The sequence below is a fragment of the Penicillium chermesinum genome (genome assembly GCF_028974085.1).
Source record: "Penicillium chermesinum strain IBT 19713 chromosome Unknown utg000005l:1.0-4115287.0:1.0-4118363.0, whole genome shotgun sequence".
NCBI lineage: Eukaryota > Fungi > Ascomycota > Eurotiomycetes > Eurotiales > Aspergillaceae > Penicillium > Penicillium chermesinum.
The window spans coordinates 2,425,288-2,446,407 of NW_026695315.1; the positions used below are offsets into that span (position 1 = coordinate 2,425,288).

Genomic DNA, 21,120 nt, shown 5'->3' on the forward strand with positions numbered 1-21,120 from the left:
TCAGCATGACATTCGGAGACAGATTAAGCTAGCCAAGCTACGGACATGCCCTCCCCAGGCCTTCTAGAGGTCCTGGGATTTTACTAAGTTGACTGTATCCATACCAGAAATGATTTCCGCTGTGCGATGAATGATTCCCATCTATAGGCGGTCGCATGGAAAAAACCAGCTCCGGAAAAGCTTGGCGGGTGTCCTCTCGCCCCCAACGTCAATTCCCTGTTCCCCATTTAATTTCCTTGTCCTCGACCGTGCTTGTGACAGCTCGTGTCCACTTCCACGTTTTTACCTTTCCACGTATTTTTCCGCCTTTTCTTGCCATGTACTAGGCCCTTTGTCTTTTCTCCCAATCCTCTTCCACCATGCCTGACGAACAAAACTCTCGAGAGACTCCCGAGGAGTCGCGCACTGAGGCAGACACATCTACGTCGAAGAACCCCACGGCGAAAGATCGTAAATGTCGATACTGCGGTCAGTTCTTCACCTCCTCGTCGCTGGGTCGGCATCTGGATCAATTCCTCTTTAAGAAGAAACCGGATGGAGTGCACGATGTCGAGGAGATCCGGCGCGTTCGCAGCGGAATCACTCGTCGCCAGGCGCGCACGGCCGGTGGGAAGCGCGACGGAACTCCCGACAGCGCACAGAGAGGCGCACCGCACTCATACGCTGGCGACGCGGACAAAGGACGTGGCGCGCACCCGCGCATGATGTTCAACACGCCCACCTGGCATGCTACAGGCGTAATCAATGACATCCCCAACCCGAGCCGAATCACGGAAGCACCTCGTGTTACGCCCACACAGACGCGATCGGGCTCCATCCAGCTGCCGGACTACTCGAGTCGGGGCGCAAATACCAACAATCCAGACACATTGAGAGCGCTGGAACTGGCGTTGCGCGAAGTGCTCGATAATGTCAAAGCTGCAACGTGGGTGCCATTTTTGTCGCAAACTGTTTCCTTGCTCATCTTCTTTCTCCAACAGCTCTCGATTCAAATCTCGCTTAAATCCTTTCGACTTCGAAGTCTCGCAACAGACTTTCCCGTCTCTCTGCCTGCTCCTTCTGCCTCCTCCCACGAGTCTCTTTGCGACACACCCGTTCTCCACACCCGATGCGTTTCCTCTCGAACCCCCCACCGAGGAGCACCTTCATATGGTGCGTCGCGCGCTTCGGTCTAAAGTCCAGCAATGGAAGACCGAACAGCTTGCAGCCGATCCCCAGGAGCATGCGAAACAAATGGGTACGAAGCACGATCAGGGCATGATCTATCGAACAGCCTCGCAACACGAGGATCTTGGCGTCAGACATCTTGAGCTTGCCTTCAAGCATTGGAACAACCTATCGGCGGAAGCTCGTCAGGAAACATGGCAATTGGAAATCACGCGCGCCTTTGCGAAGGAGATCGAAAGGCGCAAATCGGTAGATGAACAGCTGGCTCGGGTGCAGCAAGAAGCTAATCAGCTGCGCGCACAAGTGGCGCGCTTGGGATCATGTCAATGGCCGCGCGAATTTGCTTTGTTTCCACCCGACATGCTCCCCATCTCCAGGGATATCGCACGGGAGCTAGATTCGCAGGAGAGTCAGATCAGTCCTGATTCTGCGCGATGGGATTATGACAACGTCGTGGCAAAGTGGAAGCGCGTAGTTATGCATGACAAGAGCATTGGACGGCCAGGCGTGAGCTATGCAGGACTTGATCCCAGTATCGGCCAGCCCACTAGCGATTGTCGTGTTCCCCGACCGGGCGAGGATACCACCAACCATCCCAACCGTCTGCGGCCGCTGCAGTCTGCTTCTGCAAGGAGTCCGGAAGCAAACGCCACATCTACACCTCCTTCTGCGCAGTACCAATCTCCTTATTCGCTTTCAGATACCCGGAGTCCTGGTCCGCAGGTGAAGCGTCCTCGGTTGATGAATGGATCCGATGGCCCAGCGGCACCATCGTCGGATCCACCGTCGAGTAGCAAGCCCATGGGTCCCTTGCCCTCGTGGACTGCTGGCTCGGCTCCTATAATGCTCTCCAATGTGGCCGCGCCGTCGGGGCAAACGCCTCCGCCGCGTCAATAATCTTGTTATATGTTGCCATTCAAGGGTCCGAGATTTGCGCCCAAGGTAGCTCCATGAACAAAGCGAAGCGAGCTCGGGAGTGAACGAATGATTTAGTTGTAAATATGATAATACCCATACCCCTTATATAGTTCAAGCTGCAACCTTTTCTCTGCGTGGTCATTACTTGGCTTTTTTTTTGTTTTTGTTTTTTCTTTACAAACCCAGGCACACTGGCTTAATATACAACTCTTCCAAATTGCTACCTGGTTATTTCAACTGCTGTAGCATTCCAAACCTCTTGTGCAAAACGAACGACCATTCTTTCATATTCTAGTCAACCTGAAACAGACAGCTTAGTATCAAAAACTTTGCCCACACCCTTGAGGAGCAAATCACTTCTTTAACTCCCGAGCAATCTCTTCGCCAATGTATTCGGCAAGCGTCAGCATCTTCTCTTCCTGTAACCGGCGTCCGACTAGCTGAACTGCTACTGGTGCTCCATCATACGTGTCGGCATCGTCTATGGGAAGTTAGGTCGATGTTCCTTATCAGGCCGAGCGCATTGTTCATTGTCAGCAAAACTTACAATCCCATTCAACATGCGGCTCTAGACTAGCAGCAGGCGCATTCGCGGGACGGACGTCGACACTCTTGTTGGCGTGGGTAACCGGGATAGTGACACTGGGATAGTCTAGAACGTCAACGAAGGAACTATAGCCCACGTGCCTGTACTGCTGTGGGATAACAGCAGCATGCGGTGCGATAGGGCAGATGAAGCCATCCACTGGTCGACCCGTGCCTGTTAGCTGTGCAGTGCTGTTCCAGTAGTCCATGTATTCCTTCTGGTACTCCCGTTTAGCAATATTGAGCTGGGCGATTGCAGACGCTTTCATCTCAACACCATCCTGGTCAACAATAACCTGTGGTGCCTGCTCCTCGCCGGAAAGACCGAAATGGTGCCGCAGGTCGACGCCACCATCCATACCATAGATCTCACTCTGCTGCAGATTAATATCGCCACTTCGACCAGATAGGTAGGGATGCTGCTGCGAAATGAGCAACTTACAGCAAGATCGTGGGCCTTTGCATGAGAGGGGGGAGTCCAAGGGATCACCGTATGTCCCAGTCTCTTCAAAGTCTGTTCGACTAGCTTCATACCGCGATGAATGGGCGGATGGATCCGGGCAAAGCCATCGTAGTACATAATACCAAACGCCAAAGACGTGCTGTCTTTGCTTTTTTGGATCAACTCACGCGTCTGATCCACCATAACATCCCGCCATGGAAGCTCCAAAACCAGCGGATCATGGAACCAAGGTTCCGTACTCAACACGCTCTTGAAAACAAACGTCAGGGACCTGGCCGTGGGCGCCAGCGGCCCAAGGACAGAAAGCAGGCTGTTCTGACCATCCATCGAGTTCGCAACACCCTGATACGGAATCCGTCCCGAGGACGGACGAAGACCATATAAGAAATTAAAGCCAGCCGGAATCCGTATACTGCCACCAATATCGCTGCCAAACCCAACAGGCGATCCGCGGAGGGCAAGGAGCGCTCCTTCACCACCAGAGCTGCCGCCGCAGGATAGAAGCCGGTTCTTGGGGTTCCATGTGTATCCGATAATATTATTCACCGTTTCACCGGACATTAGCGTCGCCGGGACGCTCGTTTTGCAGTAGAGGACTGCGCCGAGACTGCGTAGCTCGCGGACAAGCTCGCTTTCTTCGGTGCCACGCCGAGGGTCATTCGGGATACCCTGGAACGTGTTTATCCAGCCCACATAGCCCATCGTCGTCTCGACTCCTTTCACGTGGAATTGGTCCTTCAGGCTGACGGGGAGGCCGTGCAGAGGGCCTATGGGAGCTTTGTGTTCTGCGAAATATTGGTCCAGCTTCTTTGCATCTTCGATGGCAGCATCGAAGAATATCTCATGAAGACAGCTAACCTGCCATTCTGTGAGTCTTTGTCTTTCTTAGGTCAAATGGTTGGTGCTCTGGTACCAGTTGATGCGCCAGTGCAGCGCGATGACAGAAGGCCTCGGTCACTTTTACAGCAGACCATTGGCCGGTCGTTGTCTTTGCAGCGATGTCAACCGCGTCTGACTCTGTAATCTCGATTTCCTGCGCATCGAGGTACTTGCAGATATAACTTCCGGTGACATCTCGGACCTCGGTGGGTGGAGGAACGGGCTCTGTCAGACGCCATTTCTGGGGGATGGCATCGAGGATCGCCTGGCGCTTAGCGTCGCTTCGAATACGCCATGTAGGGTCTGCCATCTTTGGGGAGTGTATGGAATGAGTCAACAATAGCAATACCCCGCAGTGAGTCGCAAAGATTGGGGGGCGTTCTCATGGCGGATGGGTCCGCTATCTGAGCGGGGTTCTGCATGTAGTCGCAGAGCTATCGACTTGAGAAGACTATGAGATGGGCGGCACTACATGAGAAGGGCATTCTAGGAGTAATACTAGCGCATCATCGAGTTTGCATATATCCAGGTTGCTTTTAGATATTCCTGTATTTCGACCAACATATGCAGATCATTCGTGCAGACGAGAACAATAGAGATAAAAATACAGAACGAGGCTATAGGTATCTTAGATATGAACACCCCAGAAACTCTTTTCAAGTGTTGCCGAAGCAGCAGGGTCATCACGGTCGAGAGGAGCTTCATCAGCTCCGGGTGGAGGACGCCTGACTTCGAGACTGAGCTTCGGGTCTTTCGAATAAACCCGCAAGCCGACCACGCAGACCGCATTCCAAGGATCAGGAGCAGGCCCATCAAACTCCGGCGGTGGCTGCGGTTGCTTCATGTTGGGTTCAACATCCTCCGGAGGCATATCTAGATCACTATCAAACTCAAATCCCTCCAGCAGCTCGAGGTCGTTCACATCCAGGTTCTCCGTAGCCAGCCTAGTATTCAGACTAGGACGCGGCGATTCTCCACGCTTCCACCTGGAGGACGTGCTGGCATGGCGGGCATGAAGGCCATTAAACTGGATCTTCGGAACAGAGCTGGTCGGCGTAGCTTTGCGCTCGCTGTCACCACTGGAGAAGCTACTCAGGTCATCCGGCGACTGGGTTGTTCCCTCGGAGAAAACCTGGCCTGGAATGGTGGTACGCTCGGGAGCCCGCTCACACATCATAGGCATCTGGCCGGAACGGCGCGCAGCCTGGCGCTGCTCCCGCGCGGCCATCTTGCGCTCTCGAATCCATTCTTTTTGAAGCCTTCGCTTGGTCTCATCGCGCAGCTTCCTGCGCTCGTATGCCTTTCGTCGCTCGTTTTCGTGACGCTCGGCTTCGGTCTCTCCTACGAGACCCTTGGCGTGAGCTAGATCGTAGGAGAGCCCGACTTGCACCAGCTTCTCACGTCGGGTTGGGGCGAGACGACGCACAATCTCTTCAGTCGAGTCTGCCTCTTCGTCGCGGAATGCGGTGACTTTCATGAGAACTTGGTATCGTCCTGGATCGAGATCGAGCTCGGCGTTGACGGACCGGCCCATGAAGTGGCTGTGGCTGCGAACTATGTAGTCCTCTTCACCCTCCTTTTGGAGGCGGAATTTGAGGACAAAGGTGTACTCGCCTACAAGCCCTTGGAAATAACGAGTATCAAGCTGAAAAACTTGTCAGTGCAGTCGGGGTGTTGACTGATACGGAACATACCTGCGATAGAACAATCACGACAGGGCTGCTTCGAGTTACACTCATGATGAATTTGGTGCTGTGATAGTCGGCAGACCAGGGGACATGCAGTGTTGTCCACTGCTGGGTAATCGTCCATTCAGGTCCGAATAGGCGCGTCCGGTCAAAATGCTGATACTTTTTCAGGAGGTCCTGATATGCAATCCAAAAAAACTGGCATCTAGTTAGTTCTCATCTCCCGTGCTTCTCAACAATTGGACGTACTCCGTCGTTGCCAAATTTGTGGCCTAACAGCTCTATCCATTCGGCGGTCCACTGCTCAGATCCATCGCCCCAGGCGCCATGCCATTCTTTCTTGCCCCATGGGTTCCTGGTTTTATCAGTATTGACTCTAGTGAGAAGCCTCTAAGGTCAACTCACCGCAGTCGAAGCAGACGATGGCCCTTGATCTCGCGAGCCTCCATGATGGAGTAGGAGTGGTTTTCTGAAATGCCCTTCCGATCGCGCGGGGGTCCCTTATACTTCGGGTCCAGCCAATTGGAGAACAGTCCAGTTCCACAACCAAACAGAAACTCCTCATTGACTTTCATCAGCTCTTCCTTCCAGAACTTATCTTTGTCCAAGATGTCATTTGACAGGATCTCCGACGTGACGCCTCCGGTGAGATCCTCGATGGCTTCTCCCACAAATCCACCCTCAATAGCGGAGTAATCCCCATGGGCCTTTGCAAACGCTTTCTCCAGGAGCGGAAGCCAAGTTTCATTAGGATCGACGCACTGGGCAAAGTAGAGCGCTCGCGAGCCTGTCTGCCAGACCCGCCGGTACTCTTCTTCAGTGTCACTGCGGATGATATCGTCCCACAAGGGACGCTCTTCTACAGACTCATCGTAGTCTGCAGCTCGCAGATAGAGCTTATCGTCGACGATACATTGCTGCCACTCGCCGTCTTCCGCGGGGGTTAGTATCTGATGAACGTCCTGCTAACCGGCAGAGATAAGAAGCTTACCGCGATAGAACACAAATCCGTAGATACCGATCCTCTCATTTCGCGCGACACAGATCTTCTTGATCAGCTCCTCTTTGTTCCCCATGGTACACAGGGCCGCCATTAACCAGCAGTCTCCGTCATTACCCTGACGAACATCGGATGCCGAAGGGCCATTGATGAAAAACTGTGGCTTTTCAAAAATTTCCTAGCAAAACATCAGTATCAAGGAAGAGCCCGCAGTACATGGAGACACATATAAAAAGAAGGAAGCTTGTAAAAAAAAGAAATAAAAGGAGAAAACTAACCGAAACCCGCTTCACACCACGCGGCCTCATTTCATCGTTTGCCGAATCCAATCCGTCTAGATAATATCTACGCCCGGATTTGAGATCCACCTCGATGTCGAAATGAGGATCAGTATACTTCTGATTGACACGCTGGCACTCCTTTACAATGCGGTCCACAGCGTTGACGCATTCTTGGCGAGCCTGCTCGTAAGACTTCACAGCATCGTGGCCCTGGACAACGCCATTGGGCACACGCTTAGCCCTTGTCCGCGCATACGGATTATCAGGCAAGATAGTGTACACTTTGCCGGGATACTTGGTGTTGAACTGCTCCCAGAACTGCCTCACGGACTCCTGCGGGGCCTGCGAACGGGAACGGGGGTTCGGGCTGCGGCTGTTAGAGCGCGAGGACCTGCCGTCGAAATACTCCTCATACTCCATGATGGGATCCCCGAGTCTCAGGGTCTCTAAGGATTGGGGATGGAGACGGGGATGGGGAGGAAGAGGAAACAGGTCGTGCAAAGCAAGACTGCACATGCACTTCGACCGTAAGCGCCAAAGCAGACTCAGAAACAAAGATCGATCAAGTCGACTCCAAGGTGGGAATCACCAGACGTGGGGATGTTCGATTTTTATCCTCTAGCGCGCGCTCTACATCGCACCGACCACCTTGCAGGTGCAGGATCAGGCAGGCTGTGCACGATCTCGATAACCTCCTGGGCTATGACGGACTTCCCCGAGAAGAGGAAGGCCTCCCCGCACACGCATGAACGCCCATCAGCATGGCTGCAGGTTTCGTCGCCGACTCCAGTTCCCTGGTAAGGCTGCAGGTGCGTGCGCTGAGACTCGCGGCCAATCCGCGAATAGCAGGGCTGGTTGGTCCGGCGCCGATCTGGCCCCCATCGGCCTGAGTAGTCAAGTTCAGCTGGACCGCGCCGGCAAAGACTGTTAGTAGCGAGATAGCGGTTTCTATGCAGGCAATTGATGGCTATGTGGGTTGCATGAGGTTGAATGGCCGGTAAACAGCCTCCATGGACCGGGGGGGAAGACTGGTGCAAGTCCCAGCAGATGCGCGATGACTCTTCGCTGGGTCAGTTAAGGCCCAAAATAACAAACGTTCGTGTCGTGTGGGGCGTGCTCAGGTTCAGCTCTGGATCAGACGGCCATGTGGCTTCTAGAATTGAGTTATCTGATACGTAGACAGGCAAGCTGATCCTAAGGCCTCATCAAAATATTCTGACCAATCTGAGTGCATCGATTGATGTTTTGGGTTTCGAGGCTGAGAGCTGAACCGGCAATCCGCTCTGTATGCAACTCGCGCAGCAAATGACGCACCTGGGACTCTAAAACACTCGTAATCTGGCCAATTGGCAAACCTCCCCAGGAGAAAGTAGCAAAATATGCAAGGCTTTGGTATCGACTTGCTACAATCAAACTTACTGTCTACTCTGGTTAGCAGGGTATGTACGCCTTGAATTGAACTAGAAAGAAAAAGCACATCGTGATAAAGCCCAGCCGCCTGGTCATTTCCTCCGGAGAACGCCAGGTAAAAATGAGGAAAAGAAAACTGCGAAAAGTAAAACCATGCCCCCAGGACAGCTCGGCGTCAGGAACAAGCATCATGAATAAGGTTACACGAAAACGAAAGGGGAGATCCGGAAAAATGCATAAAGATCATGAAGAAGATCATTGAGACCCAGGTCACGATCATGATCGTCTACAGGAACCCCCCTTAACGTCCAGAGTAGTGTGAGCTGCCGTGGCGGAAATAAGGGTGCATACAAGCCTGTTTCGCTGACAATCGATGGGCCGGGTCGTACTCGAGCAGAGCCTCCAGAAGCTGGGCTCCAGCCTCCTCCAGACCTGGAACGAGAGGTTGGTCGGGGCGCTTCCAGTTGGGGAAGGTAGGCTTATAATCGGGGAATGAGGTGACACCAGGCCACGTCTCCTCGTCGGGAGTGCCCAGGATACTAAGATTGTATAAGTTGATCTGGTGATGCAAAGACCTGTGAAGCTGCCAATCGCCAGGACGATGACCTACCGGAAGATTTTGAAGATCTCATCAATCTCCGAGTCGCCAGGGAAGAGCGGCTTGCGGGTACACATTTCGGCAAAGATGGCTCCAACAGACCACATATCAACTCCAGTCGAGTACTGACGCCCGCCAAGGAGAATTTCGGGTGAGCGGTACCAAAGGGTCACAACCTAATCACAGGAAATTGTTAGCACGAAAATATGTTTCTCGTGAACGATGATAGGCTTGACACGGACCTCGTGGGTGTAAGTTCGCAGAGGGACACCGAAAGCTCGAGCCAAACCAAAATCAGCAAGCTTCAGGTTGCCCTCGCGGTTAATGAGCAAGTTCTGAGGCTTCAGGTCTCGGTGCAGAATGCGGTGGCTGTGGCAGTAACGAATGCCTTCCACCAGCTGAGCCATGAACTTCTTGACCATGGCGTCACCAAGACCGAGAGTCATGGTCGATCCGTCCGGAAGGGCCTTTCCGCGACCACCCTCACTGACAGGCAAAGCCTCCATGTATTTCTTCAGATCGAGGTCGAGGAATTCAAAAACGAGGTAGAGTTTATGGCCGTCGGCGTGGACGATGTTAAACAGTTGTACAATATTTGGGTCCTGCATCTCCTTTAGGAGGGAAATCTCGCGGATGGCGGTACTCGGGACGCCCTCATCCTCAGCCTCGAGTCGGATCTTCTTCAGGGCAACGATACGATTGGGATGGTTCAGCTCACGGGCCTTATAGACCACACCGTAGGTGCCTGCGGAGGAGGAAAATGTTATTGGGTACATTCAGGCCTCTGTTAAGGTCCCCCTCCCGGCCGAGAGGACAGCAACGCGTACCTTCACCAATTTTCTCGATTTTCTGGTAGTTCTCCATCGCTGATATGGGCCCGGGCTTTTCAGTGGGGAATGGTCTGCGAGGACAAAATGGTTAGATGTAGGACGAGAGGACCATGAGAATAGGAGCAAAGGTGAGTGGGTAAAGAAGCAAGGAGTGAAGGAAAGGCAGGCTAGAACCAATGGGTTCCACACGTACCGGAAAGGAAGCAAGAAGAAGCCACAGCCGTATCGCAAGTCAAGGGTTTCACCAAGGAGTAGAGTCGTCCGAGAATTTAATCGCAAAAATTTACGAGACTCACAATGGTGGGGAGGAACAAAAACAAACACACGCCCCGCGCGTGGAAGGCGGTGTGATTGCCCGCGGATCTACTCGATCAGCGCGTTTGACACTTTGAGGCTCTCAGCCTGGTTTACCCCCTCAGTTACATGACGGGAAGGATGAACTAGGTTACTGTATGGATTTGTTTATACTGCGACATTCAGTACCGAGACCAACTTTGTGCGTCAAGGCCTCCTTACTAATCAGCACCAACGCTCCGGAGGTCCGACAACAGAATACGCTTCGGCTATTTTGAATTGCTCCTCCAGCACAGGCTCCCGCACAACGTGCCCGAATAATCCAAGCGCAGTGTGGTAGTTGAGACCGAGGGCCATAAGACTTGGGTTTCTGGATGGTTGACTGTTTGCTTTCTTCAAGTCGAGGAGTGCGGGGATGCAAGGACGCCCTTTCGAGTCTTTGGAGCGCTAGGTTACTAGACACCAATCTTGGTTATATTGCACACATAATATTTACTAGTCCGAATAGTAAGCCTATCTGGATGTATCTCTGTATGAGATTGGCGGCTTCGGTTCAATTTCCGAGTGACTAGGAGCAGGAATCCATTAGCTCGTAGAATAGTTCTTCAAGTTGAAGTTTGCGAGTGGTACTCCGTGATCATCAATTTGAACCTAAAGAGTAACAGGATTTAGGCATATGAGTACACTTCTGAGGCTAGATGGATACATCCCTACTTCCATGTGAAATTGATCTTTAGCAGTCTCCAAGCGCCCATATCGGAATCTAGGCATTCGACAGTACATTGTGTATCAACCAAAGCCTCGGAATCGAGTCTCGAGAATTCCATCTACCTGTATTGAAAGCTCCAACTCACCTGTTCTCCATTACGGGGTTCTAGGCTCTGTCCTTACACGCATCTCAGGAGATATTCGCCGAATTAACCCGGGTCCAATCCTAACGGACGAAGGCCAACCTGTCCCATGAGAGACCTGCCGAATCGATAGATGGGCCAGCAGTGTCACGGATTTCTGCACGTCAAAGCGAAATTGCATCACGATCTGATACAGTGTATGGATTTCCTTGGACATTGATACCAAACTCAAGAGCCGCAAGGTGATATGACAGTGCCATCATGAACGAACTCGCCAGATATTGACCTACTTGATAATTTAAACCGTCTATACGAAGAGGTTGCCTGCATGCCACAGACAATTAGAACATTGGCAAGCCTGCAGATGGGTCGACATTTCAGTCCATTCAGCTACGCTTGACGTCCGTCCTTGTGCTGAGCGTCTATGTTTCGTTGGCTTCAAAACATCTGGTCAGAGATGAGACACTTGGCTCTCATATGTCTGACTTGACTGATTCAGAACTTGCCTGGCAGCTGGCAGGCGGCCGAGGCATATCTGACTCGATTCTTACACCCGGGGAATCAGATAAAGCGGCTCTATAGTTCATTTAGATCGGTAGGCCATTCGTTTCGAATCAAGATTATTCTCAACTCGGGGCTATCTTTACGCAGCGAGTCCTGTTGAATTGCACAGACCTTTTGCATGAAGTAGGGGTCCATGGGATGGAGTACTCTTCACGGCCTTTGTACAAGTGCATCTTTCAATTTTGGACATAGCCAATATCTGGATACTGAAATGAGTATCAGCTTCGATTCTGGATTATTAGTGTTGTTGAATGACTTTGTCTGCAGAAAGTGAAGAAATATTATGATCTCGTGCCTTGGTGTTCGAGTTCAATTATCGATAATGTAAAAGAAGGCTTATCGGGCGGTGAAGAAGGCGGTATAATCTGTTAACAGGTCCGCTCTTCCCCAGATGAGCCACAGGGCCGCGGATCTTGGCTTTTCTGTGTCCACCTATTTTCTGGCGCTTTCGTCTCTCTGCGTCTCATCTCGAACACACCTGGGGCGCCGACTAAATACTCAAAATGAGTGACGCTTATGAACGCGAGCAGTAGGTCTCCCCTTTGCTAGCCCGTCATTCCATCTACCTCCTTGCCACACAGCTTCAAGCCCGGCCTTATTCGGTTCCTCGGACTCCCAGAGTATGCATTTACTCACATCTGGTTTCCAGGCAGAACAATGCTCTCTTAAACTCCCTCTCATCCAAGGTCTCCGCTCTGCGCAGCGTCACGATCGACATCCATGACAATGCTCATGACCAAGGCACCCTCGATCACACGGTACGTCTCGACTCTTAACTGCAGGACTCTAGCTTCTGCTCGAACAACGCATAAGGTAGCTGACATCTTCTGGTCCAGAACGAAGTGTTCTCTTCCTTTTCAACGAATTTAAAAGGCAGCGCCTCTCGGTTGACCCGGATGGCAAAACAAGGCGACACAGTGGCAGTCCTCAAAATCGCGGGCATGGTGATTGCGGCCGGCTTCCTTATCTACATAATTTTCGGATGGATCTTTTGAGCGAGCTGTACGCTTCCCCGTTGCCTTGGGGTGCCGCGAAATGGCGGAACTAGGCGGCTGTTATTGCTGGCTCAAGACGGCCCCGAAATCCCGATAGATCTTCTTTCTTCGTCTTCCCGGCACTCTTTTTATCAAATCAAGGCTGGGATTACTCTTCGATCGTGGCTAGTGGCTGAAAACATACCTTCTCATATGGGAACCGATGCTCGCCAGCTGTGGGACGTTTGCAGGCGTGGAGATGTCCACTGTACAACGTTGATGCTTAATGAATTGTGCACCATACAAGCGAATAGGTGATTTTGCGGACTGCGATTTTCTGTTTTTTGCATCTAGCTTTGATGCACTTGCTTCTTACTCCCGGGGCCATGTAGTTATACTTGTGTTATTAATTATCATTTCCGTTGGACATAATCGACCCCTTCAGCATTTACTAGTAGCCCAGGCAGTGAACACTGGTAGAAGGCGCAACAATTCTAACATTGTGTCTCTTGTTTCTTAATTTCAATATTCGATAGACCCTCATCTATGCTTGTCTGTATGTGGGGGTGATTATGATGGAGCCAACGTCTTGTGACTCCGGTCATAGTGGGGCATACCAGGCTCCAACCTTACTTTAATGAGTGGGTGCTACGCCTGTTGACAGCTACATGTATCGAAGAAACTGACAGATGAAGGGGTTCCTTTTTCTGCATGGCTTCTGCATGGCATTGTTGCACGGGGCCCTTCCCAAACCCATGAGCGGTTTTGTACATCATCATTCCTCACATGTCCTCGGGCCCCCTGATGTACAAACCTGGAAGTATCTTGTACCGCGTCAGCCAAAGAACTCATTGGCCAGTTAGCTCCTCGATCTAGAATGAGGTCCACGGGTATAGTCTAGACTATTGTGCGACCATGTATTCGAGTCCTTATTCTACGGAGTCGCTTGACCGTGTCGATTTCCGGCATTGCACTCATCAACTCAAACTAATACAACCTACTTGTCCCAAAAAACCCCCTACCTAGGTATGAAGGACGGATCCATGCATTCCCAGAAGGTCGGAGAATCCCACAAGCATGTGGCTTGATCGCGTGGGACTATTGGCACCGTCAAAACCTTTTACCTCCTGGGCGATCCAAGCCCTTCGCCTCCGCTCGGTTGGCCAAAGAAGATCATCCCAGGAAAAGCACAGAAACCCCCGCAGAGAAGCCTTTCCTCGATGAGACCTGAAGGAATGGCATATGCAATTATTTGCAGGTATGCCCATACGTAGGCGTGGTCTGCGGAGGTACCGAGCAGATTAACCTGTCAGGCAAGTGCCGAAATCCGCCTCATCAAAGAGGCCTTGAAAAACGAGGTCTAGAGTGGGGCTTTGATTTACCCATTTACGAGGATTCTCCGAGGTTTTGTTTTTGTTTCGCGCTTGGGGCTCCACCTCGGGCTGGTTGATAAGGTTGGGCAGGTTCCGGTCAAATCTGCTCGGGGCCTCGTTCACCGGGCCTGCAGCTTCGGCTCGTCGGCTTGTTACCGTGATAGATACCATGGCACTGATTGGACACGTCACCTCAAGCTCGAAGGGTCAATGGATGATCTGATTAAGCTTGGGTCGGACAGTACATGGGATGCGCAAGTCGATAGGGACAGGGGCATTGGTGACCCCCTTTTTTTGTTTTTTGTTTTTTGTTTTTTTTTTTTGTTTTCCCCCACCTCTGCAGCTTCAATCACTACGAGACCTGCGGCTAGAGGATGGTGTCGAGAGTTGTGTTGCAATGGTTGATTAGCGTGCTTGTACCTCACTTCGTAATGCGAGAAGAACAGTGGAGCCGCCGCAAGACACGATCCACGGGCCTAGAAGTAGTGGAAACAGGACTTGGACCATTTCTGGGTCCATATTTAGCCGCAGGAGAAACTCCGATCTCATACGGAGCACAGCTCACCGTTAAAGATCTGCTGAACCGGGTGGAGCTCGAGGGAAAAAAAAGAAACTTGAAAGCTGAGGACCTTGGAGCGGACGTTTCAAAATCATGGAATCCACAAACCCTCTGTGCCTTTTTCCTTTTGTGATAGAGAGAGAGGCCATAGCCGTGGGCAAAGTGGCCTATTTGGGTCTAGGTTTACGATCGGCGTAGTTTCCCTGCACAGTATCGACTTTTCGTCCCATCACCCTAGTAAGGAAGCAACAGAACTTGTAGGTCGGGGATCCGACGTAGGGATCGAGTATCGCGAATAAGCAGACCAGACAGCGCCCCGGTGGCGGCCAGCTTCCCGAACCCACGCGAGTGCGTGGCTACCTGCGTAGTGCTACTGCTTCGGCAAGGCGCCACCGGTGGGAGTCGGGAAACCCCACTTACAAGGGGAACCCTTATCGAGGGTGAGGCATTATGTATAACAAGTCGTCATTCAGGAGCCAGGTCCACTTTTAGGAAGGCAGGCAGAGGCAGCCAAGCTAGGTTTGTATGGCCGGTGAGAGAAGTTGACATCTTGTGTCGAGCCCCACCAGAGGCAGTTCCCGCTCGTAGCGCCATCAGAGGGACTCGAGAAAATTCTCTACGGGTAGCTCCGAAATGGAAGTAGAGCAGAGGTTGAGGGAATGATATGCAAGTATTGCCCATTGGGAAATCAACTGCTTGATCAGTCGTGCACATGGAAGCTCGGCTACAGCACTTCAGGGCTTCAGGGCTGGGACTCACCCGGTGACACAGGCAGCAGATCAAATGTGGTACCATGATCGCCGTATCGTTCCATCTACGCGAGTCCAGGCGCCGGGCCAGGGTCCATAGAATGGGGCCTGAGGGGCCGGTTTTCTTGGACATCCGATTCGGAGCACAGACACACTGTGTACTTGCGGTTTCCAGAATGCAGCCGGCCAAGGTGGGGTGCAGAGTGCAGCGTTGTAATGATAGTTGTGTAACGTGGACGGAGTATGTTGTGCAGCTCAGGCACACGGGTCCCCTGAAACCTCGATCTAGAGTCTCTAAAGACTCGCGGAAGGACGATCCCGAGTAGAATGGCGTGATGACGACTTTTGGAACCCGCTTACGAGTGTCCGTACTTCTAGGAGAAACAAAGGAGCGGGGCACTGGCTGTGTCCAGCGGTGTCTTAGGGGCCTATCACCTCGCAATGATAATAGATACACCATAATAGAAGCCTTGCCGTCCAGTGATAACCTCCAGTCGTTGACCTTCATATGATCCCATCGCTGACGTAAAAGCAGATCAACTCTTCACCTTGCCCCTCTTTCTCCATCTGCTCCTGAATTCTTTTCTCCGAACTCCCCTGACTCCAACTTCCCAGGTGCAACCCTCTGAAAAGCATCAAACAACCTCGCCAAAGTTGCCCAAGTTACCAAGGTTGCCCAAGTTCAGGGGCTTAGTCATAGGCTCGCATCCTCTCCGTATCTTCACTATCGCCACCAATTTTTTTTTCCGCCGCCGGAAACGGCACACTCCACTTTGCGGGACCCGTTTCGTCGGACGGGCTGGGCTCATTCACATTGTTCGGTAGATCAAAACGGAGGTCCGACAAAAAAAAAAAAACTGTATTTTGAGACTCCTCATATTGACTTACCTTCCTCACCTCTCGCTCCCTTTTCCTCCCAACATCATCGGGGCAACCATCTCCAATGGCCCTCAGTTTTCTTAGTGGCAGCGGGAGCGCCAGCCATGCCAAGTACTTCGACATTCGGTGAGTGGGGGTTCCAAATTTGGGGAGTCGTCATCGGGCCTTGCTAACAATTCTGGCAGCTTGAACGATGATTACATTGTATTTCGCGGCGGCGAGCATGAATCGGCGAGCGCCCACTTGAAAGGCACTCTGGTGCTCTGCTTGTCGGAGCCGCTCTCAATTAAGCACATTCGCTTGGAGCTGACGGGCATGTCGCGAGTCTGGTACGTGGATATCTCAACCCCCGTCAAGTCATCAATGGCCGCGCAAATGGGTCCGAAACTAACTTATGTCATTCCAGTTGGCACCTACCATCTAGCTCTGCGTCCGGGGGCCGGAAATCATGGAGGGAGCGAGTTTTCTACGACAAAACCTGGAGGTTCCGCGATGCAGGCAAGGGTAAGACCGAAGTCCTGGCTGCGGGCAACTATGAGTATCCGTTCGACGTCGTCCTCGAAGGCTCGATGCCCGAGAGTGTGGAGGGTCTCTCGGAGACGTGGGTCATGTACCGATTCAAGGCCGAGATCGGACGGAAATACGCCAAAGACATCGTGGCGCGGAAGCCCCTGCGCATCATTCGAACCCTCGACCCGAGCGCGCTGGAATTATCACATGCTATGGTGAGTCAATAGGAGACTTGAGGTACGGAAAGAGGATTTAGACAACTAATGCCAATTCTAGTCGGTGGACAACATCTGGCCCAACAAGATTGAGTACTCTATCAGCACCCCGACCAAGGCTGTCATGTTTGGGACCTCCATTCGAGTGGATTTCAAGTTGATTCCTTTACTGAAGGGCCTGCGAATCGGACAAATTACGTCACAGTTGATTGAAAGCCACGATCTGACCCTCAACCCGGAAGATCCCGATTCCATCCGCAACACCTACAAAGTCACGCGCACGATTATAACCGACGAGTATGAGATTCAGGAGGACAATATCGAGATCATTGATGAGGCGGCTGAGGGATACCAGCTCACACGCTATCTCGACATGCCGGCTACCTTGACCCGTTGTCTGCAGGATACGGACACCAAGGGTATCAAGATCCGGCACAAGCTGAAGTTCAGAATTCAGCTACACAACCCAGATGGCCACATTAGTGAGGTATGCGACAAGATTTTATTTGATGCACGTTCGGGGGGAAAAAAAAGCTAACACATCGCAGCTCCGTGCAACTTTACCCGTCTCGGTCTTCATTTCCCCGAATATCCCTCTGGGCGACGACAATCAATTACGGGATCAAACTTCAACTGCCCAACGACGAGCCGCCGACGAATTTGCTGCTCAGCAAGCCCCTCCGCTCTACGGCGAACACCAGTTTGATCAATTGTACAGCCAGCTGGATCCCAATGGATACCGCACGCCTGGCCCCGGCAGCGGACCCAACACGCCGTTCGGGCCTCTCAGCCGCAACATCTCTGCAGAAAACCTTGCATCCATGAACGCCCTTACGAATACGGACATTTCAGCGTCTGCGCTCCACAGTCGCCTGACGAACCTTACAAACCGACGAGGACATCTGTCACCCACTGAGGCACCGAACACTCCTGCTGAACAGCACCCAAATTCACGACAGCACAACGTTCATTTTGATTACTTCGGGCCTAATGCAAATACAGGCTCCGGCGCGGGTTCTGGTACACATAGCCCGAATACCCCTGAGCTCTCGCGCCGGGCCTCTGATGATGAACACGACCACGAACCCATTCCGTCAGGCATGGCTACTCCATTCCACCCACAGTACGCCGAAGTTGAGACTCTGAGCCGAGTTCCCAGTTACTCGACTGCGGTTCGCGCTACAGTGGGCTCCTACGATTCAGCTCTCCCCGACTACAATGCGGTCATTGCAAGCTCTCTCCCCGAGACTTCATTGCCGCAATCTCCACAACAGGCCTACCTGCGCTCTGGCCGCGCTAGCGGGATCTCTACTCCTCTAGATGTGAATCGCAACAATTACCTCCAAACGCACAGTTAGTGCTGACGAGTGGAGTCACAGGTTCCGATGAGCTCTAGCCCACGCTAGAGAAGATTACCTTTGTTCGTGGGATAATTTAATATCTATTCCCTCATATCCCCTCCGTTATTCCCCTCTCAGCTCGACCATTTTGAAGAAGACAGTGGACCTGTGCTGGACACAAAGTCTTCCCGTCTCACTTCTACTCTTCCTTCCTATGATTTGACCCTCATTTTTTTCCTCCCCTCTTTCTTTCTGTTCTTTAAGCATCTCTCAGCGAGAAACTTCTTCGCGGCGTTCGGGTTCTCTAGACAGGCTGGGATATTCTATAGACGGCCAGCCGTTTGATATCTGTTTTTTGACTTATGGTCCTATTTGTTACGAGAATACGCAAAACGAGCGGAATTCTGCATTCCCCGAACGAGTCACGCATAGAATCTTTTTCTCGCATCTGTACTTTAATCTCCACATAAAGCATCGAGCCTCAGTTCTTTGAGCCATTTTTCCATATTCTCCAGTTCCCTTCCTCCCCTCATTTAAATGCTCGAAGATGCCGATGAAAGCGATCACTGTCTAAAAATGCAACCTTAGCCGCATTTGCGGGCGGCTCCACTAATTTTCCCCCTGTGGCGTTCGATTCCCCGAAGAGAGCAGCACGAGTCGGACCCAGCAGCCTGGAAAAAGCTTACCTGGGGCATCCTGGGCGCGTAGCTTATATCGACTAGTTGTTCGTGCCTGAAAAAAAAAGCTGAGTGCCCTACTCGGCACTACCCGGTCACGTATCCACGCATCAGCAAAGTTGAGTTCACCGAGCGCCACAATTCTCAGTCGATGATCTCATCGGTGTTTGCTGGCGCCCGATCTGCGGAAAAACGAAGAATGTGTCCCTCCTACTGTACACTTCCGATTGACCCACTGGTTGCTTCTGACGTTTGATTCATTGCTAGTCTGCAGGCGGATTAGCGCTTTGCTCCAAAATCCCGGTTTTGGGCTCAGCCACAGCCTGCCACAAGCCTAATTTGCTGATCCTACGTACCTCCCCCGAGCTGCCCGCACCTTTTTTTCTCCCCCTTCTTCACCCCATTATCTTTCTTCGAACACCTCTTTCTGGTCAGGGGTTTCCAGGATAAGCACATCCTCAAATCCTCATCTGCCAGCCATACTGATCCCGGTGTTTCCTTTGTTCGCCCTTTGCAACCCCGCTCCCCACCATGTCCAACCCCGCGGGCCAACCGGACGTCAAGCTCCCCTCACGGTCTGGGACTGTGACGAGCAATCTCACTCGCCGGACTTCTAACAGCGATGATGAGGCTATTCCAGACTCTGACAGCGGCGAGGTATGTTACAAAAGCCCCCCCATAGGGCAGCGATCCTATTCAAGCCCAGTACCCCGCGGTATGTGGAACAAAAGCTCATTGTCTTCTCCGTCAGACTATTACTCTCCTAGTCGAACGTCTCAGAGCATGGAAGCACTTGTGTGGGAATCTCGAAGATTATGTCTCGATGCACGCCAAGGTTGCCAAATCTCATTCCAAGGACTACGAGAAGATCCTAAAGGTGGGTGGATTATTCTTATACCGGGTCAACGTGATAGACTGACAAGCTGTATTGCCCCAGATTGCCAGTGAGCCACTGAAGGAAAGCCATCATTTCAGCACCAGTGACGGCGGTGTGGCCAGCCTCTTCGAAAAAATGAGGACCAACTCTCAGGTAGGCCCAGGAGTCAGGACGGGTTCTTCGCCGTGTAAATGCTGACATGTTCACTCAATTAGGGCATTGTGAATATGTATCTCGAGACTGAAAAGAGCCTGACCGGCAGCATCTTGCCCACTCTCACCCGGCTTCATAAGGAAATCAAGGGTAAATCCAAAGAGCTCACTACGGGCGCTGCCAAGGGAGCCAAGGCTGTCGAAAAGGCCCGCGGCGTTACCCAGAAACACATTGAGCTTCTGGGCCAGAACGCTACTTCATTTGATACCTCGATCGGCAAGATCGATCCCACCCATGACCCTTACGTTCTAAAGCGGGGTACCAATCACCGCCTCAACAAGCAGGTGGCTGAAGAGAACAATCACCGCCAAGATATCCTGGCTGTCCAGAATTCTTTCCAGCAGTTCGAAGCATACATTTTGCAGACTATACAGACGGTTCTGGACAACTTCTTCCAGCTCATGGGTGGCCAAATGGACCGCCAACGGGCTATGTATGGTGAAATCCTGGCCACTGCGCAGCGCATCCCTCCCGACTTCGAGTGGATCAACTTCTGTATGAACAACGATACTAAGCTCGTCAACCCTGACTCGCCCCCTCGCGACTTCGCAAGCATCTCCTACCCCAATCAAAACCACCGCTCTACTCAGCCCCTCATTGAGGGCGCCCTGGAGCGCCGCTCCCGTGCCATGATCAAGGGCTACAACAATGGCTACTATGTTGTGACCCCAGCTCGCTATCTGCACGAGTTCAAGGACAATGACGATTTTCGTCGAGACCCTACCCCAGAGCTCTCGCTCTACTTGCCAGACTGTGTCGTTGGTGCCATCGACGGTGCCAAGTTCAATGTCAAGGGCAAGGACGTCTCGAACGGCAAGGTTGGCAATGCCTTCCACACTAATACCGAGCTCAGCTTCAAAGCCCGCAGCCCCTCTGATGCCGAGAAGTGGTGGTCTGTCATCAAGGACTGCACCCGCGCTGGAGCACCAGCGCCCTCTTCGGACCCTACTGGCCCCTCAGAGCCAGGCAACCAGCCGCCCCCGACCTACGCCGCGGGCGAGCAACAAGCTGCCCCTTCCGCTGCGGCCGCGGCTGCTCCTGCCTCTGATGCCACGGCTCACCCCGCTGGGGGCTCGGGTAATCCTTCTGCTGCAACTGATGTGAAGACCCCCGTGGGCGAGAAGGAGGTCTCCACCCCGGCTATCCCCAAGCCGACCCGTACCGCTAGCTCTGGAAGCTACTTCACCGGACCCAGTGGCAGTGCCGTTGGAGAGAAGTCATAGACT

At 52.3% G+C, this 21,120-nt stretch overlaps 8 protein-coding genes across 8 annotated transcripts; 4 read left to right on the forward strand and 4 right to left on the reverse strand.

Moving 5' to 3' along the window:
* Nucleotides 1-109: 109 nt before the first annotated feature.
* On the forward strand, nt 110-2,064 carry N7468_007074 (uncharacterized protein; the record flags this gene model as incomplete). The annotated part of the gene is made up of 3 exons (XM_058476370.1): nt 110-121; nt 327-925; nt 981-2,064. 3 exons carry the CDS (start codon nt 110-112, stop codon nt 2,062-2,064), a joined length of 1,695 nt encoding a protein of 564 aa, XP_058329260.1.
* A 374-nt stretch (nt 2,065-2,438) lies between these two features.
* gmdA (putative general amidase GmdA) lies at nt 2,439-4,322 on the reverse strand (the record flags this gene model as incomplete). The annotated part of the gene is made up of 4 exons (XM_058476371.1): nt 2,439-2,566; nt 2,633-3,044; nt 3,113-3,991; nt 4,047-4,322. The coding sequence occupies 4 exons, from the start codon at nt 4,320-4,322 to the stop codon at nt 2,439-2,441; spliced, it is 1,695 nt and encodes a 564-aa protein (XP_058329261.1).
* Nucleotides 4,323-4,640: 318 nt separating this feature from the next.
* Nucleotides 4,641-7,401, reverse strand: N7468_007076 (uncharacterized protein; the record flags this gene model as incomplete). Its single annotated transcript, XM_058476372.1, has 6 exons — nt 4,641-5,657; nt 5,707-5,898; nt 5,950-6,055; nt 6,106-6,631; nt 6,692-6,878; nt 6,979-7,401. 6 exons carry the CDS (start codon nt 7,399-7,401, stop codon nt 4,641-4,643), a joined length of 2,451 nt encoding a protein of 816 aa, XP_058329262.1.
* Nucleotides 7,402-8,692: 1,291 nt separating this feature from the next.
* On the reverse strand, nt 8,693-9,853 carry nimX (cyclin-dependent serine/threonine-protein kinase CDC28; the record flags this gene model as incomplete). The annotated part of the gene is made up of 4 exons (XM_058476373.1): nt 8,693-8,930; nt 9,002-9,165; nt 9,232-9,734; nt 9,817-9,853. 4 exons carry the CDS (start codon nt 9,851-9,853, stop codon nt 8,693-8,695), a joined length of 942 nt encoding a protein of 313 aa, XP_058329263.1.
* A 2,178-nt stretch (nt 9,854-12,031) lies between these two features.
* N7468_007078 (SNARE domain- containing protein) lies at nt 12,032-12,523 on the forward strand (the record flags this gene model as incomplete). The annotated part of the gene is made up of 3 exons (XM_058476374.1): nt 12,032-12,057; nt 12,178-12,286; nt 12,365-12,523. 3 exons carry the CDS (start codon nt 12,032-12,034, stop codon nt 12,521-12,523), a joined length of 294 nt encoding a protein of 97 aa, XP_058329264.1.
* Nucleotides 12,524-14,899: 2,376 nt separating this feature from the next.
* N7468_007079 (uncharacterized protein) lies at nt 14,900-15,691 on the reverse strand (the record flags this gene model as incomplete). The annotated part of the gene is made up of 1 exon (XM_058476375.1): nt 14,900-15,691. The coding sequence occupies one exon, from the start codon at nt 15,689-15,691 to the stop codon at nt 14,900-14,902; it is 792 nt and encodes a 263-aa protein (XP_058329265.1).
* A 435-nt stretch (nt 15,692-16,126) lies between these two features.
* On the forward strand, nt 16,127-18,145 carry N7468_007080 (arrestin family protein; the record flags this gene model as incomplete). The annotated part of the gene is made up of 5 exons (XM_058476376.1): nt 16,127-16,188; nt 16,248-16,391; nt 16,469-16,787; nt 16,849-17,274; nt 17,336-18,145. The coding sequence occupies 5 exons, from the start codon at nt 16,127-16,129 to the stop codon at nt 18,143-18,145; spliced, it is 1,761 nt and encodes a 586-aa protein (XP_058329266.1).
* A 1,190-nt stretch (nt 18,146-19,335) lies between these two features.
* N7468_007081 (PH domain protein) lies at nt 19,336-21,117 on the forward strand (the record flags this gene model as incomplete). The annotated part of the gene is made up of 4 exons (XM_058476377.1): nt 19,336-19,519; nt 19,572-19,681; nt 19,742-19,834; nt 19,897-21,117. 4 exons carry the CDS (start codon nt 19,336-19,338, stop codon nt 21,115-21,117), a joined length of 1,608 nt encoding a protein of 535 aa, XP_058329267.1.
* Between the last annotated feature and the right edge of the window lie 3 nt (nt 21,118-21,120).